This window comes from Carassius carassius, chromosome 14 (genome assembly GCF_963082965.1).
Source record: "Carassius carassius chromosome 14, fCarCar2.1, whole genome shotgun sequence".
In the NCBI taxonomy this organism is placed as follows: domain Eukaryota; kingdom Metazoa; phylum Chordata; class Actinopteri; order Cypriniformes; family Cyprinidae; genus Carassius; species Carassius carassius.
In genome coordinates, this window is record NC_081768.1 from 31607765 (window position 1) to 31624593 (window position 16829).

General features: G+C 41.5%; 1 protein-coding gene across 1 annotated transcript; it reads right to left on the reverse strand.

Moving 5' to 3' along the window:
* Positions 1-548: 548 nt before the first annotated feature.
* LOC132157503 (leucine-rich glioma-inactivated protein 1-like) lies at positions 549-12918 on the reverse strand. Its single transcript, XM_059566867.1, has 8 exons — positions 12553-12918; positions 12385-12456; positions 3602-3673; positions 3399-3470; positions 3118-3189; positions 2866-3035; positions 2619-2783; positions 549-1482 (listed from the first exon to the last, which is right to left on the reverse strand). The coding sequence occupies exons 1-8, from the start codon at positions 12726-12728 to the stop codon at positions 665-667; spliced, it is 1617 nt and encodes a 538-aa protein (XP_059422850.1). The 5' UTR covers positions 12729-12918; the 3' UTR covers positions 549-664.
* Between the last annotated feature and the right edge of the window lie 3911 nt (positions 12919-16829).

Below are 16829 nucleotides of genomic sequence, written 5' to 3' on the forward strand. Positions count from 1 at the left end.
AGGGTCAAACTGTCTATGTGTATTTCACATTTCCAATCAGCCTATCAAATATGTCACCCAGCTGCCACACAAAAATACACTGTTTACAAGTTGAGAAAGCAGTAAACAAGTTGTCAGTTTCATTTGAGATAAACATAAATAAATAGAATAGCAAGTATTTCAATAATAGTACAGCAGTCACAGAGTAAAAACACAACAGAAATGAATGAGTGCAATGAGAAGACCATGTAAAAACAAAAAAAAACCTTTGCTAATTTCAATGGCAGTACCTAATTAAGGGTACCATCATGCAAAGAGTCTTCATGCTGAGAAGAGGCGAGTAAATCTGACCAAAACTATCTAGTCATGTTTCACTCCAAAACCAAAGGAGAAAAAGTAGAAAAGAATTGGGCTATTTAGGATTGTTACGAGTTGTAGGCATGGTGATAATATTTCACCTGAACACTAAGCAATTATTACTGTATTACAAAAAAAACAAAAAATAACAGTTAACACTAAAGAGTACCGAGTCCTAAAACAGGATTTAAACAAAACAAACAAACAAAACATTATTTCTGTGGATTTTAGATTGAAACATGACCTGGACGTGTTTCGGACAAGGTTCTTCACGAGATCCATCGAGACACTCATTTATCAGTGTCCTCAAATGTCCCAATGAAGCAACTCAGCTACTCAAGTCAAGGACCAGGTGTTCATATATACGTGTTTGCCCCTTAAAACTAGAACCAAGGAGGAACTCCCTGTTGTCAATAAACACCAGAGAAAAAGCCCTGGGTGCCTGAATGTTCAGCTCTTGGAAGTGAATGAACTGTCTTTTCTTTGCATCCCAGCGATAGACCCGAGTAAAGGCATAGTCGCTGCCCAGGATGGCGTACTGCCAGTTGGCTATCGAGAACGGCTGGAAGACCATGGAGCCACGAGAGGCCATGGTCTGGATCTCAGTGAACATGCTACCGTCCCATTTCATCACCTTGGAGTCGCCAATGAAGCGGGTCAGACATATGTAGAGCTCGCTCTTCACGGTGAAGTGTTTGACCGCGTACACGTCCTCCATCTCTGGGATATCCGTACGCCGGTCAAACTGCTTAGTGCTCTTGCTCCACTGGTAAACGACCGGCCTTTGAGAGCTGCTGGACAAGATCAGATGAGGCTTCCCAGAAATCTCTAGATACTCCACATCTGTGTCGCGGTGCCAGGGGTGCAAAGACTGATGGGAGTAGAAGCCGTTGCCATTCCACTTATAAATAGTTGTCGAGCCGGCTTTGGAGCTGTCGGCTATGATGAAGAAAGACTCTTCGTCGACGTGGAAGATTTCCACGTCATTTGGCTTTCGGACTTTCAGAATGTCGATGTCTTGGATTTTGATGAATTTGTTTGCAGAGACATCTCGCTTGAAGATGTGCGAGCCGCCGAACAGCTGGGCGACTATAATGAAGAGTTGACTATCAATGACTAGAGGTTTGCAGATGACAGTGGAAGTGCCTACGGAGGAAAGATTTGAGGAAAGCTGTTTAAAACAAAGGCTTGAAAGCCACCAAAACTATGGAGTACCAGTTTATTATGCCATGCATTTTTATTATTAGAGATGAACCGATTGCAATTTTCTTGGCCGATTCCGATTTTTTATTTTTTTTTGTAAGTGTGAGCTGCAGATACAGATTTTTCATGCTAATTTATTACACAGAACTTAATTTCTGAAACTATTTGTTTTGCTTTTTGTGTATGTATGGATCTCGAGCCTCATCTGGCACAACATAAATACATTATCAGTCGTCGTAAGTGTGACTTCAAAACAGACCGGCTTGGAATCGATCATGTGGAAAACCAGCTAATTCCGGTCCCTTGCCGGTCAGTCGGTGTATCTCTATTTATTATGCAATCAAAAAATTTTGGGCTGCCCCCTACTAGTTGACTAATCATCAGTCGAGGAAAAGAGGCTTAGTCGATCAAAAATGTCATTACATGGCTGCTTGCTCTAACATTCACCTTAGTTAATTAGTCGTTTAGTGTAGGTGCGGAGTGTGGGAACTAAACATCATTTGCATTTAACTTAAAACACTTTTCTCATATAGATCAAATATGCATCAAATCTGTAAAAAAAAAGAAAGAACCAAAACTCTGTCTTTGCCTCACAGATATGAAAGATATATCAATAAAAAGTGCAATGTCTACATTTAAATGAACCAATTAAAATGGAAGACAAATATTTCTAGATTATGTAATTTGTATGAAACATGCACGTCAAATGTGGAGATGTCAACTTCAGCTGAAAATACAGAAACCATCAATCAATAAGTTATTATAATCTCAAGACAGTCTTCTTTCTGTTCTTCCCTGATGCATTAATAATCATTACTTCTGCCGGTCTGTGCTTTAGCGCTGAAAGCCTATAGGCAATTAAAGGCTGATTATTATGTATTATATGTTTTACTAATATAAATGTGTGATTAGTCGACTAATTATTTAGTCTAGGGTAGCCCTAAAAAAACCTTTGCTGAACAACAGTTTGTGTTATCAAAGAAACCGAAACAACTGAAACTGTCTGCATACAGTATTGTGTAAATGATTACATGATTTGGATTTAGGCATGTACACAAGTTCCACGGCTGTTTGCTTACTTGTGATATTATCAAAGTTCCTGAACTCCATTTGCACGTGATCCCATTCCATGAAGCTGCACCTGCCAATGAAAGGCTGGGCGAATACGACAAACTGGTCACCACCGAACACAAAAGCCTCGACTGAAATGGACTGAAAATCAAGAGACTTCAACAACGAAAAATCTGTAGAACAGATAAACAAATGTTAAGCCTTTTTATCCCTTTTAAAGTCAAGAAAGACATAGCGGTCTGTAATTTTACCAACCTGTTGTGATGCAATCAAATGACTGTGCTACAAGGTCATTGATCTTCTTGCCCTGGTAAGCTTCAGGGCCATTGCAGAAGATCTGATCCACAGTTGCATTTGTATGAAACATCCAGTCGACTAACCACTTTAGCTTACAGTCACAGCTGAAAAGATTTCCTCTCAGATCCCTGGACAAACACATCCAGACCATGTCATCGAGATCTCATACCACTGACAATTTTTGAAATGATGTTAAAACATTATACATACACTTTAGTCAAAGCTTCCATCCCTTTGAAAAGATCTTTTGGTAGTGTCTCCAAATTATTGTACGCCAAACTTCTGCAATAACATTCGTAAAGAACCAAATTTATATTGTGCAAAGGTCTAATGAAAAATGCAACCTGGATTGCTGACTGCTTCTATTACTAGTGAAATAACATTAATAATCCACTAAGAAAACATTCCTATTATGACTGCAATGTTTCACTTGGTGGATGAACAGAGATCTGATCAACAACATGCCAACGGTATTATCCAGAAATACTCACAAATGTATTAAAGACTTCAGTCCTCTGAAGGCGAATGGCGATATGGACTTGATTTGGTTATTTTCAATGAAACTGAAAGAAAAACAAACAGCAAAGCCTAAGATGATGCAAAAGGCAAAGGGTTCCAGTCGTTATACATGAGAAAATGTTCAATCATCAGTTTTCTCCAGCAGTATTAAAATCACGTTCTGTGAGACACTTACAGATACTCCAGATGAGGAAGACCAAGAAACGCATCTTCATTTATAGAATCAAAGTTGTTTGCTGTGAAAAGTCTAGGAGATATAATATAGGGTGAATACAGGTAAGTGGGAGAACTCATATAGTGGGACACTGAGGGGTGTTTGTCTCTATAGGTTTGTGATCGCAGTACTAAAAGTCAGCATTACATTGATCTGAAAGGACGGGATCTGACTGACATCATTTGAGGAGGTTTCTGTAAGGTTCTGCAATAGCAAAGTGTGATTTTGAACAGATTATTATCAAATATTTTGAAAAACAGTGAAAAGTTTTGTTTAAAACTTTCGGCAACAGTGTTTATTGGCCAGCTTAGGATAATGTACAGTATCAAAGTAACATTTCATGTGCTTGAGAAAGGTTTTTTTTTCTAGATAATTGTTTTTTTATCTGTTTAGCCTAGTGAAGGTCTTTGGCTGTTTAAATAACATTGTATGAGGGATATATTTCAAAACAATGCTAATTATGAAATCTAAATGTGTCGTGACACAATGCATTCTGGGAATTTAGCTACAGCGGAGACTGAATTATAGTGAATGTAGACTTTTTATATTATTTAATGTTTATATTATTCTACTTAATATCAGGTTGGAGTGGTTAAGGCTTACTGTATCATAAACTGCCACAGCCCTTTGCACAACCGCTGTGAAAAAAGTGCTTTTCCACGAAAGAAAGCCGAAAAGCAGAGGTTTTCCTGCAGACATTGTTAAGGGCTACGGCAACTGATGATACATAAGAGTTAATCATTCCAACCGATTTTAAGTTGAATCATATAAACATAAAATAATATAAAATGACTACATTAACTACAGAAAATTAAACTGAAACTCAGTATGGTAAACAACTAAAATAAAATGTGGCTTTATAATTTACCTCTATAAGATTTATTATATTATAGATAAAGTGATTTGCATTAAACTGTTACCACTCACACCAAAAAATGAGAGAAATCATATATGAAAATGTTATCTGCAGCAGCTCGTTTGTATGGATTAAGATTGATTCTTTGATTTATTTGATTGCTAGCACCGTTGTTCAGCATCTCTGATAGTAATGAACACTCAACAAGGTATTTATTTGCATAGCATGCACAATACACATGGTTTCAAAGCAGCTTACAGTAAATTCTGTTAACTCTATAATGGCTTAACACTTTACACTGAGCAGTTTTACTGGGTGATATGACGATATAAAACAATAATAAACGATCCTCTGTTTGAGATCTAGCTATAGTGTATCCTCCCCTTACAAAATTAGCCTCTAAGCATAGGTCAACCATGGTATCTCTAATAAAATTGTAATAAAAACATGGTTGTAACAAGTTTACTATAGTAAAACCATGGTTAATTTTCATAAATGTTTTAGTAGCCTATATCAGTACCACTGTAGTGAAGGAGACTGAATAGTAATGCATATTTGCATTCTCCCAGACAAACAACATAGTGATTTTGTTTAAGAGATTTACATATTAGTCCATTTTATTCTGAGTGTATGTAAGATGTTTTTCAAAAATATAAATGGTAAATGATCGATTGCAGACTTCCATTCTCTATTCATTATTAAGAGACTGGTCCCTCAGTGTGGACACTAATTACCCTTACAAAATGTACCATGATAACCACAGCTTCTGACAAAATACCGTAGTATGTAGCTAATATCATGGCATACAGTAAAACTGTTTAAATTAGGGGTAACTCTTTATTTTAAGGTGTCCTTGTTACACACGTTACATGTACTTAATATTGTAATAACACTCAATTATGTATAACTGCATGCAATTAAACCCAAGACAAACCATAATCCTAACCCTAATCATATATTAAGTACATGTAGTTAATTAATATTCCTTGGTACTTAAATGCAGGGGCGGATTAAAACATGGCTATAAGGGGCTGAAGCCCAGGGGCCTACACTTGGGAGGGGCCCACTGGCTGCTGGGAAATTATATTTTTCTGATAATTATTTGTATATATGGGAGTTTGCAGCAGTGACAACAGCATTCTGTAAACAAACTTACACACTCATTTTCAGCGAGACCCTGCTTGTAGTATTTGTAGTGAATGATTCAGTTTAGGTTTCCCCCACACAGTTTGTATAGTTGGTATGTTCCACTGATAAACTGTGAGAGGACCAATGGCTTCTGGCTTCGGGCCAATTTCCATGTCATAGAAATTGACGTGGTTGCTTGCTTGGTTATATGGCGGCGCGCACAGTTGCAGCGGCCAGGAGCTCCAACAACAGTCATGTTTTTTTTTCACTTTTTTGGTGGTATTGTGTATTACATTGCACATTTTTAGTACAGCGACATTACAATATAGCCGCTCTGAACTTTTGTACTTGAGTACTGGAATACACTACCCATTAGCCGAGTGCATCATTCCTCCGGAGATCGCTAGACCAGCTACCGGGTCCTCCGCAGGAGCAGGCCGACGAAGGAGGCGCTGTGAGCGGCGGAAGAAGAGGGGTAAACGGGCTGGTGTATGGGCCAAGCTGAAGGCTAATCCATTCAAACCATCGCTTCCTACAATCTTTCTCTCAAATGCACGGTCGATCGGCAGCAAGATGGATGAGATCCGGCTACATATAGCAGCAAAAAGGATTATTTACAACTGTTGCTGCATGATTTTTACTGAAACCCGGCTGAACAGCACCATACCGGATGCTGCTTTTGAGTTAATGGGTCGCACCGCTTACCGAGCCGGCAGGACTGCGGACTCTGGTAAGAAGATCGGTGGGGGACTTTGCATCTACATTAAAGGAGTCATGACCCACAATTTTCACTTTTCCACGAGAATCAATGTATGTTATGATTGCCTAACGATTATACACTGGCCGGGAAGCCGATATTTAAAAGTGAAGCGTTTGTTTACCTCAGGGTTTGTAAAATAGCCCACGTGCACGCGCACTCAAATACGAGATTTTGATTTCTTCGACGGGGCAGGATATACCATATATGGACACCGCAGCAGGAAGCTCGCCCTTCCCCTCTCCCCCTCATATTCAGTCGTGAAAGATGCTGGAGTAATGCAACATGTAAATGTGTTTTCTCTACCAAGAACGGACCTAGCTATCAGAGACCAGTGGATTAAATTCATTTTAATGACGCGGTTCCTTCAACCCTTCCACTGGCTTATCGTTACGTGTTTGTGCTAAACATTGTACGCCGAAATCCTTCACAAATTTGGGGCAATATCAGGCGAAGTTGGCATCGAAGCTCGGGAAAAGCGCCATTCCAACAAAATTGCCTGCAATTGAAACGGTAAGACTGTGTTTTTATTGCTCTACTGTGTGTAACAAACAGCATCTAACTGCTAATGCGGCTATTGTATGCTATTGCGTCTGTCACTAGACAAATAAACGAAAGACTTGAGGTGAAGTAATTGTTTATGTTCCCTGTAAACGGACTGCAAAAACGGACTTTTGACTGCATTATAATGATTTCTTAATTCAGAATATGATCAAGATTGCGTAGGTTGATGTGTTCGGGGAATTTGCCAGTTAATAGTAACATTTAAAGCCCCTTAAATGAACGAAATGACTCAAAAAAAGATTTGTTCATTTTGATGAACGCGTTTGAACAAGAGAGTCTGGTGTTGCCAGATTGGGTGTTTTTTCCGCTACATATTAAGGCCGGTTTATGGTGTGTTTTAGGTGGGTTTTCGCCTGGAAGGCTTTATAGAAATCTGGCATCCTACTGAACGAAGTTAAACTGAGAGAGCATGGCGTTCACAGACACCAGAATGAACGACTTCACAGTAACGTTCATCAGGCAGTAATGCGGTACGTTCAGTTCATGTTCGCCCAAAATATGAACGAGTTCATGAACTATCGTTCAATGAACGCATCCAGGCACAACTCTGGCGGGAGTATTAGCTTCGAGGTATGGGGAATGGCTGCTAACGTACTTTGCAAAAAACAAATGACTGAGATCATCATGAATTCGGTTATTGTTTATTTATTGCCTAACGCTTACATGAGGCCCCGTCTAGTTTGTGTGTGTGTGTGCTCACGTCTTATATTTGTGTGTGTGTGCTGTGCTCACGTCTCATATGAGTAACTTTATGTGCTTAGATAGTTCATATACATGTATGTGTGACTAGTACTTAGTATATATGCAAGCGTGTTTCATATGTGTGCGTGAATGAAGTTTGATTTAAGCCCTAAACGGCGCTGGCCGGGAAGCCGGTCGCGTTCATTCACAACTTGCGCCATGATGTCAGTTTGTAATGATATGCTAAAGCATTACCTGCGGTGTCAACCCCCCTCCTTCCTGCAACCAATCAACGTGCCCCTCATTTGCATTATTATAATGACCGTCCACGACAGCCAAAATATCGCATCAGATCTCGCGAGACAATAATGCCTACAGAGATAAGGGTCTGAGGAGCTCTGTGTTTATTTTTTTTCCAATTTTCTTTTTTAGAAGGGCCTGAAAGACTATAATACAGCAGTAGGTATCCAAGGTAATACGAGGGTATGACTCCTTTAACAACTGTTGGTGTTCAAATGTCACCGTCGTGAACAGACTGTGCTGTCCGGTGGTTGAACTTATGCTGCTGAAGTGCAGACCATTTTATCTCCCGAGGGAATTTACTGCTGTTTACATCTGTGCTGTTTACATTCCACCGGACGCTAATGCTAAGCTAGCGCTTGCACAGGTTCACGACAGCATTAATAACAGCTTGGTGGCTCACCCGGACAGTGTTTTTGTTGCAACTGGGGATTTTAATCATGCTGACTTAAAAACTGTTCTTCACAAATTCCATCGCAATGTGAAATGTGCTACTAGGCGAGATAAAACGCTGGACCAGGTGTATACAAATGTAGCAGAAGCATATAAGGCCCAGGCTTACCCCCACCTGGGTCTGTCAGACCATCTCTCAGTGCTGCTACACTCAAGGTATACACCCAAGATCAAGAGCACTGGGATTATAACTAAGACCGTGAGAATGTGGCCAGAGGACGCCATCCCTATGTAACGGGACTGTTTCTACCACACAGATTGGGATGTTTTCAAGGGACAGGGCTGTGCAACTGGATTGTGGACTTTTTGACAAATCAAACACAGAGGGTTAGGATAGGCAAGCACTTGTCCTCCACCCTTTTAATTAATACCGGGGCCCCCCAGGGGTGTGTGCTTAGCCCCTTGCTATACTCTCTATTCACACATGACTGCTCTGCTTCTTTTTGCTCCAATCTCATTGTTAAATTTGCCGACGACACAACAGTGCTCGGACTCATCAATAATAACAATGAGGTGGATTACAGGACTGAAGTGCAACATCTTGTGTCATGGTGTGTCAGTAATAACCTCTCTTTGAATATCAAAAAGACTAAGGAGATCATTGTGGACTTCCGCAAAAGCAGACCCAATCACAATCCTCTCTTTATTGACAATGAGGTGGTAGAGAGGGTGCCACATTTAAAATTTTTGGGAGTATCTATGACTGAGGAACCAACATCAATGCAGTGACAGAGAAGGCCCAGCAACGCCTCTAATATTTGAGGAAACTGAGGAACGCTAGGATTCCAAAACAGCTGATGGTCAATTTCTACAAATGCGCTATCAGCAGTGTTTTGACATATGGTTTCTTGGTGTGGTACTCTAGCTGCACTAAGGACCATCAGCAGGCACTCCAACGCATGGTAAAAACAGCAGGTAGAATCATTGGGACCACTCTCCCAGAGATCAGCACCATTTATGACACACGTTGTCTGAAGAGAGTACAGAACATTCTGCGGGACCGGTATCATCCGGCCTATCACCTGTTCCACCTGCTGCCCTCAGGGAGAAGGTACAGGTCAATTGGTGCCAGTAAAACCAGACTGGCTAACAGCCTGTACCCTTATGCAGTAAGGCTGCTAAATCGTGCCCTTTGTCACTATTAGACTTTGCACTGTTGCATTAACTACATCCAACGTTGCATTAACTAATTCCAACTTTGACCATACCCTTCGTTTTTGTAAAGTATCTTGTTATCAAGAGCGAATGTCACTGGTTCTGTGTTCTAACAACTACATACTTTTGATGTGCCATGTTAACATAGGGGGTTGTTATTATTTATTATTATCTAATACTTGGAGGGGATCTGCACTGGTGTTAGTGCACTTTAATATATCATGTACTGTTGTTGTTGTATGCTCCAACGCAATTCCGTTGTTGTTCTTGAATGACAATGACAATAAAAGTAAATTGAATTGAATAGTTCAGAGGCGGGCCGAGCCTCTGGCCTTTTTCAGGCTTCTTATTTTCCTATTTTAGACATCCAACAATTAGGGATTGCTGTGCTAGTGGAAACCACATGAGACTGTGCTACCACTGTCAAGAGCGGCTCAAAAGTGTTTAGTGTCCCGCAGCAGCAGAGAGCATGCCATCAGCACAGCTGAAGATTTCTCCATTCAAATGCAGGCAATAAGCTAACGCCTATTTATTAACACCATAAATTTGTCAGGGGAAAACAGTAATGCTGTGTTCACAGCAAACGTGAATAGAGCGTCTTGCGCGAATTATTTAGTTGATTAAGTCAAAGTAAAGACGCGTTTACGTGCGTCTGGAGGTCTTGCGGCGCGAATGAGCCGTTTAGCGCGGTGTGGTAGACGCGAATTCGCCTCATTCTCGTGTCTAGTTCGCGCGAATGATGCGAATTGAGCCTCTGGCGCGAATGGTGCTTTTTGTGCATTTAGCGTTTGACGCGAATTCGTGTCTGCCGCCCTAGTTGACCATTTTTTAACTTTGGCATCAATTCGCACCACGTTAACCAATCAGGAGCCTGCTCAGGAGTCACTCATTCAACATTGAGAAACGACTGTTGTCAGTGAGCAGTCAACCCGAGCTATATGACACAAGACAGGAATAAAAAGGACCTCGCTTGGAAGAGTGTGTCGTAAATACACATTTAACTTTTGAGTCAAATACACGTTTATCGAGGCCCTCCCGACGTTTTTCACAACTATTTTCCCCCTAATATAGCCTACAGCTACTTTTCGCTAACAAGATAATGTGTTTATTCAGAGGACGTGTGCAGGAAAAAGTGGAAAAGACCCGAGTGCTTGATCAACATCAGCCATCTTGCAAACAGACAACCGCCTAGCACTTGCCCCTCCCACAAGAAGCAGATTTCGCCTTGGACACGTGTCAATTTCACTTCAAACTCTTGCTTTCTACGCACGTCTATTTTGCTCTAGATGCGCAAAAGCATTCAAAATGTTCAAGTGGCAAACTACACGCGGTAGATGCGAATTTGCCGCTCTATTCGCGTTTGGTGTGAATGCAGCATAAGGAGATATATGAATTATTTACTAATAAACAGTGTTTTCTGTCGGTGTCGGTGTTGCAAGGATCCTGACTCGCCATCTGCTCATTAGTCGCGCCTTTAGAGAGCATCTTTACATCATATATTAGCATAGTGCATCTTTACAGATTATGATTATAATGAAAGGTTTTGTTATTGATTTGTCTTATTTCCTTAAGCAGTAATTTAAAGCTTTTATCCATTTATCATGTCTGTGAGGCATGTATTCACTGAGTTTTGGTTCATTTTTGTGAAGTGCTCCTGTACAAGACCAGACGGCAGAAAGTGCTTCATGTTTGTTTATTTTATTTTATAAAAGCACAACATTTTGTTGTATTACTCTTACCTTTATGAGCCAAAATATGGGACTCGGGACGGTAATTCTGATAATCTTTCAGACACGGGCCAAGCTCTATAATGTACAGCTTAACAAGTAACACAACACTGCTGTGTGAAAGGAGGACCGGACAACTTTCTGTAACGTCATACAGTGCGACTTCAGTAATTTACAAATCTGTGGATATAATCTGTGTGTCAACTGAAGGTTTTATATTCAGTCACTGTATTCCATCAGAGGTGCTGCTACAAAGTCTCATTTTTAAATCAGGTGATGTTTCAAAATTAAAACGCAATTAGTAATCACCAAATAGCTCACATATATGCCAACTTTTGTTTCAATCTACTGATGATGAATAATGAATATTTTGTGTAATTTATGGTGTTTAAATCATACCTGTAAACTCATATTTCGGCCAAGAAAGTTCTGATGGCATTTTCTTTTCATATAGTTTATTTGATGTAAAGGCTATAATTCTGCTGTTCCACAAGCGCCACCGTCTGGCAAAGAGTGAATGTGCATATTCACTTACATTCACATTTCATGCAGAAAAGTGTTTAAAATGTTAACCAGCATATCAATAAGAAAATAAATCTAAATTTGACATAATTGTAAGGAAGCAAAAAAATAAATCTAGGAAGGGGGGCCTACCGTAATGCTGTAGCAGAGGGGCCTCTGGATATCTTAAAGCACCCCTGCTTAAATGTATAATTACACTGTAACAAGGACACCTTAATATAACAAATTTGGTCATAAACTGTCTTAAAAAAAAAGGTTTTTAAATTTCATATTTATAACATTTATAAGCTTAACTATTGTCTGGTGATTGTATTATAGGTGTGATGCATAATAATGTTATATGTTGATTATTTTTATAATGCATTTTACTTATTTAAGGTGTAATCACGTCTGACTATATTTATGATAAAGCAGATTGTAATGTGTATCATAAGGTATCATGAACATTATAATGCATTATATATATACATACAATCAGTATTGATCAGACAAAGCATGGGTTGACATCTATAAAACGCTCTCTCTCTCTCTCTCTCTCTCTCTCTCTTTGTGTGTGTGTGTGTGTGTGTTTGAGTCATGTAATGATGTTAATGAGTCTTACAAAAGATGGAGGGCTGGCGTGTGAATAAAACTCTCTTTAGGGATTTCATTAAAGCCGGACTTGACGAACGATCTGTAAAAAAAAAAAGATCTCAACCAACCTCTTAACACAAACGGGAGCTGACTGATAACCAGTATTAATATCGCTCGTGATTATTGCTGCGCTTACAGTGAGATGACATCGGGCGGGAAGCTCCTCGGGATTGATCCGGTATTGGCACACAAGGCGTTATCTTTGCTGCACGTGCACGAAGCGGGGCAGCGCGCGTGTCTCCTGCGGCTGGCGTGAAGAACCAGCATCAGCGAGCACAAGAAGCACAGGAGCACGGTCCTTCTGAGACCCATCTTCACCGAACCACAAGCATTCACCGAAACAGTCCCGACGAGTGCGCTGCAGCGAGCCACGAGCTCATAACGGAAAGAAATCAACCAAATAATAATGTTTTGTTCTTGTTGTTTTCGTGCAGATTTTTTTTGTTAACTGCACAAGCAGATAGAATCCAAAGAAAAACAATCGGCGCAGAGAAGGACAGTCAGCGTCACAGTCAGAGAATGGGCGGGACTTAACCGGTCCCCTTGTCTCAAACTGCTCAGATGCGACGGATTTACAAAATTTTCCGATTTTAATTTCTTCACTGTGTACCTTAAATTGTATCGTCTATTAAAATTTGTCCGTGGCATCAATGGTTTTTCATGGCTACAGTGGAAGCAGTACGCGTCTTGAGTCACGTGCTTTCTGTTTCTTTCATCAGAGCTGGTCAGAATTAGCCAATAGTCGTTTGATTACTGGCGAAAGTCTTTCATTTAATAATTAAATAAAGGTTTGCGACTCCTATTTCCATTTGTTTGTCAGGGGAAGCACATCAAATTGCTAGTTTAAACGTTAAAAGTTTTAATTTACTGTTTGTACTCGCAAAAATGAAAGATATGAATGTGAATTGGTGAAGGAACTGCTTCGTGAGCATCACAGTGCCACCTGGAGACCCACAGCGTGTCTGTAAGAAACCATCATTAACTAGCCTTAACATGGTGAACGACCCCCCCCCCCCTCCCAAAAGAAAATACATAAATAAAAATAACACCAAACAAACCACTGAGTGGCTCTTGCTTTGGTCATATCATCCCTGCTTGACCTAAGCAAAAATCCAAAAAAGATTATGATAAAACCCTACTAACAATACTTGGATGTGTTACAATGATTTTTCTTTTCAATTTCAAATGAATTTTGTTTTACATGTCATTTTACAATTTCCATTGACACAGAAGTAATGTGGTATTTCCATAGTTTGTTAGGCTTGGTATGCATGACATGAAGCAGGAGGTGGAGTAATGAAATTCAGTAAAATATAAAAGGATTAGTCTTCCAGTTCTACAGATCTTTCTGATGAGTTATGTGGATGCAGCTTTTGTAACAAATTGTAAAGGGCCCAACATGTTCCTTTGGCAGCTCAACTGGTTGCGGATTGCAAGAGGAGCGATGGTCCCCCTGGGTTGGTTCCCCCTAGCATGCTTAATGCTTAGAAATGTAAGGCATTGATCGTGACCATCACCTGATGCCAGGTACTGAATGCATCCAGAAATGCATGGGTGCACCAACATGAAGAGCTCTCAAAGAGTGTGCCAAACTCATTCAGTCTTCTCTCAGTTGAAGTCAGGAGCAGAACGATGCTGACTTGTTATACTCACGCTATGATCAGCAGCAGCTGGATTCAATCTTCCCATGCCAATGTGTTTTGGCTCGTGTAGTTTACACTCGAAGTGGATTGGTCTCTAAGTGAGATCTCAATTTGTCTGTCATTTCAGATGTAACGTAAAGAGTGATCGACTGAAACGGAACAACAGGCATGTCTGTGATTGGCTACTTTGCTGAATGCTGCAAATATGTTTAACCAATATCAGATGTTGCCCCAAGACCCTAAGCGGCTGCTTACCTTGCTTAAATGTTTGCCCATGGTTAGGGAGAAGACTTAGGCAATTGCACACACACATGCTGGTATTGGTGGGTTATGGGAACTCTCCATAGGTGTAATGATTTCTATGCTGTACAAACTTTGTTTTCTATTGTCTCACACCTAAATCTATACTTCACAAACAACTTTTCAGCATTTGTAGATTTAAACTGTAAGGATCAAAGTATGAGGATTGTTTGAGTTGACAATGAGCTCACATACTACTCACACTGTGAGGATCGCAGTATGAGGATATGCTACATGAACCTTTATTTCACAAAAGAGGACATTTTAGTAAAGTCTGTTTCTGTTTATTTGTAGTCACAATATACTGTACATCACATTTAGGGTTGCATTTAGAAAGAATGATCAAAATACAGCCTTACAGAGGGAGCTCCCGAAAACAAAAACCATATTATGATATTTTTTATGACATATGCGGAGCTAAAGTCTCGAGACGAAACTTATGACAGATAAAATGTTACTAAATAAATACACGATTGTGAAATCCTGAATGAAAAGCTAATGTCTTATTTCTTCAAGCGGTCGTTTTTACCATGTTTACTATGTTAACAGCTAGCGTGCATCTTTTTCATCGCTTATCAATATTTCTGCCTTGTATGGTGATCATAATTCACATCAGATCTCAAACAGAAGTTATTTAAAACAATCGCAGCTGTTTGAAAGTGAGTTTTGATCTAAAATTATTTTAAAAGTCTTTAATGCTGATGTTATAGCTGTTAACTTCCTAAAATGATTCTACCTTTGTTCATAACCACTCCTCTAGCCCCAGCTGGCATGCTTTGGCTCAAGGTTTTCACTGGGCCCAAAAAACCTGGCTGTTGGCCACGACTACTGGTCCCTGGACAAGGATATTGCGGCCATCAGCCAGCTTCTCCGGGGTGTCTTCCTAATAATGATTACATTCGACGAAGCCAACCGACTCCATTTATTCACTTGCCATATTCCTCACTGGAACCAATTGCTGCAAACCAATCCAACGGACGAATGCATTCGAAAATGCGCTTGGGCGTTAGCATCTTGAATGGGAGTCTGTGAAGAGCTCGGTTCAAGGCACGCAAGTCCAAGACTGGCCGTAACCCACCTATTTTCTTGGGTACTATGAAGTAGGGGCTGTAAAAGCCGGACTTCATGTCGGCTGGAGGGACCGTCTCTATCGCGCCCTTTGCCAGCAGGGTCGCGACCTCCGCACGCATGACAGGAGCATCTTTGCCTACCATCATCGTGCGAACACCCCGAATCCTGGGGGGACGCCGGGCAAACTGAATCGCGTAGCCGAGCCTGATCGTCCGGATGAGCCAGTGGGATGGCCTGGGAAGCTCTAGCCAGGCTCCCAAAAACAGATCCAGCGGGGTCAAGGGGACTACAGGCGTACCCACAGTGGGGCAGCGAGGTGGAGCAGAAACCCCCGGCATGGGAGGCATAGCGTCCCTTAGTGGGGGTGGAGTGCCGGCACTCATCTGACTCCAAGTAACAAAGAGGGCATGAGAAGGAGAAGTGTTCTCGAGCTGGCTTTGCATGGAAACTGGCAAAGGGAGAGGGGAACGAGAGCGGCGAGGAAGCACATCACCAACTGTCGTTCATGGCCTATTGGGACCCGGAGGTAGAGGAAACAGCTCTTAGTGAACAAAGGGTTCTCCCCCAGCCCTCCTCCAGGGGAAGGAATGGTCCTGCTACCATCTCCTGATGAACTGACATCCCCAACTCCGGGTCACCCATTTTAGCCTTGTCCACATCGTGGATGAGAACTTACAGGCCTTGGAGGGAAGCTTGGGACCACCACGCCATGTGGAGGTGCCCTGAGGAAACAGTTGCATCGCAACAGAACACTCTACTGGGGGAATCCCAGCATACCCCTTGGCCGCTCCACCATCAAAGGCAGTGAAGGCGGAGAAAGCACCAAAACGGTTTTGGGCAGTTGAAGGTGCCTTCCATGAACTGGTCACTTCCTGGTGCACTTCCGGAAAGAAAGGAACCAGCGGGGGGTGCTGGCAATCAGCACGAGCAGCCCCCAGGAACCAATCATCCAGCCTCGAGCGCTCAGGGCAGGGTGGAAAATTCCAGTCAAGCCCGATGCTCTCAGCTGCCCGGGAAACCACGGCTGTCAGCTCGGGATCAGACTCGGGCAACGCTGGCACTGCCGAGGGAGGCAACGCAGCCGAATCCTCATCTCCCAAGGACTCAAGCCTGCCTTGTGATGCAGCAATTGACATAAGGTCTTCCTCCTGAGCGGCCGTCACGAGGAGAGATATATCGACCGCACCCAGAAACACACGGGCGAAATTACGTCTTTAAAAAGATGCAAGTTCAACCCGTTACTCTTTTGTGAGAGAAAAAGCTCTTTCAGTGGCGCTGAAGCGCTCAGGGGAATGCGGGAGCTGACTGCAGGAAACCCAGATGAACCACTGAATCGCGCCGTCACACCAACACCTGCTGACTCGCTTGTAAACACTCCGGTGAAACCAGCAAGCGATGT